General features: G+C 35.4%; 1 protein-coding gene across 1 annotated transcript in view; it reads left to right on the plus strand.

Annotated features, from left to right (window-relative positions):
* The first annotated feature begins 1,091 nt into the window (after positions 1–1,091).
* Positions 1,092–1,417, plus strand: part of LOC108684889 — a 3,764-nt gene continuing 3,438 nt past the window's right edge. Inside the window, exon 1 of the mRNA XM_018189420.1 lies at positions 1,092–1,154. Within this exon, the coding sequence (XP_018044909.1) occupies positions 1,143–1,154 (12 nt within the window). The 5' untranslated portion in view covers positions 1,092–1,142. The remainder of the gene's footprint in view (positions 1,155–1,417) is intronic.

The following is a 1,417-nucleotide window of genomic DNA, read 5'->3' on the forward strand; positions in this document are numbered from 1 at the left end:
CACAGAGTACGTCTTTTACGCAAGTCGCAAAGAAAAAAAATGCCCGAATATTTTCTTTCTCATAAACCTGCCTCTGCATTTTCTTAGAGTGTTACATCCTAATCAGTCGACTCCATCAGCACGCGTTACGCCCAGCGCACCTGCAATACACTCCTTGTGAATGTTACTTGTTACATGCTGGGTTGGTTAGTAATCGCTGTGATTTAACATCGTGATTTCTGGATCTGGAATGATCGATCTTAGACGAGAATCAGAAATCAGCAGTGCTTATTAAGACAATTGTGAATATATCGTGGCGCTGTTTGTCAAAGTTATGCAATTCGTTGGTACAAGGTGATCTGTCTTTGATTTAGGAATAGACAATGTCTAATATCAAAAGAAATATAATAGAAAACAAATTTATTTTTTAATATCGTATGATTATTAAAAATATTTATGGTAATAATATGTGATAAACTAATGCAATAGAAATGCAGTTTTATATATATATAGATTTTCACGAAAATACAACTTTCTAATTGTAAATAAAAATCTTTTTTTGACTTTGGAAAACATTTAAAAGTTAAAGTGGAGTCACCAGGTGAGTATATAGTCCAGTTTTACTTTCCTTTATACGCATATATCTATTTGCTCATGTCTTACGAAACGTAATAATTTAGTTTTATGTAAATCTACTTTCCCACGTAATCTTACGAAATAAAAGAATTCGTTATTTATTTTCAAATTTATAAACTATCGATGGATTTGATAGTCGTTATCTTGTGTCGTAATCTACGTTCTTTATTCGAACGACTTTTCGTATGAATCAGACGATATGCGCATTTTATTTCAAGTACCCCTCTTTGGTCCTCTTTGGTCATCAGCTAATCCTTGAACATCTTTAAGGACATCGTCCTTTTGGTACCGGAAGTTATACACAAATCGTGATCGATTGGAACCAAGCTCCCAATAAGGGATCCGAAAGGGTCGCGCGATTGGTGAAAGGGGTCCGCATCCAAAGCAGTGCAACAGTCGGTACCCCCGCCTCATCCCTGGGTCCCCCTGGAACTGGACAGGACTCAGCTATAAAAGCATACTGCGTTGTCCCTCGGACACGTAGTGTTTTCCCGCGTAGCGCACAAGAAAAACTGTAATCACACACCATGAAGTTCTTCGTAAGTTTCTCCTCGCAATAACGTGAGGAAGTAAAAGTTAAATCGTTGTGACCCGAGAATGATTCCCTTTGCGATTGGGGATTCTGTTACGCAGTGTTGCACAAGTTCTGCATTTGCTTAGAATTTCTACTATATTTGTTTTGCATTACGATGTAGATCACAACTACTTTATTTTACGTTTTAAAATTATGATTTAGATATTTTAATAGATTAACATTACAAAATTAAATAAAAAAATAAAGAAAATATAATACATATATATA

The sequence above is a fragment of the Atta colombica genome, unplaced genomic scaffold (assembly GCF_001594045.1).
Source record: "Atta colombica isolate Treedump-2 unplaced genomic scaffold, Acol1.0 scaffold141, whole genome shotgun sequence".
NCBI lineage: Eukaryota > Metazoa > Arthropoda > Insecta > Hymenoptera > Formicidae > Atta > Atta colombica.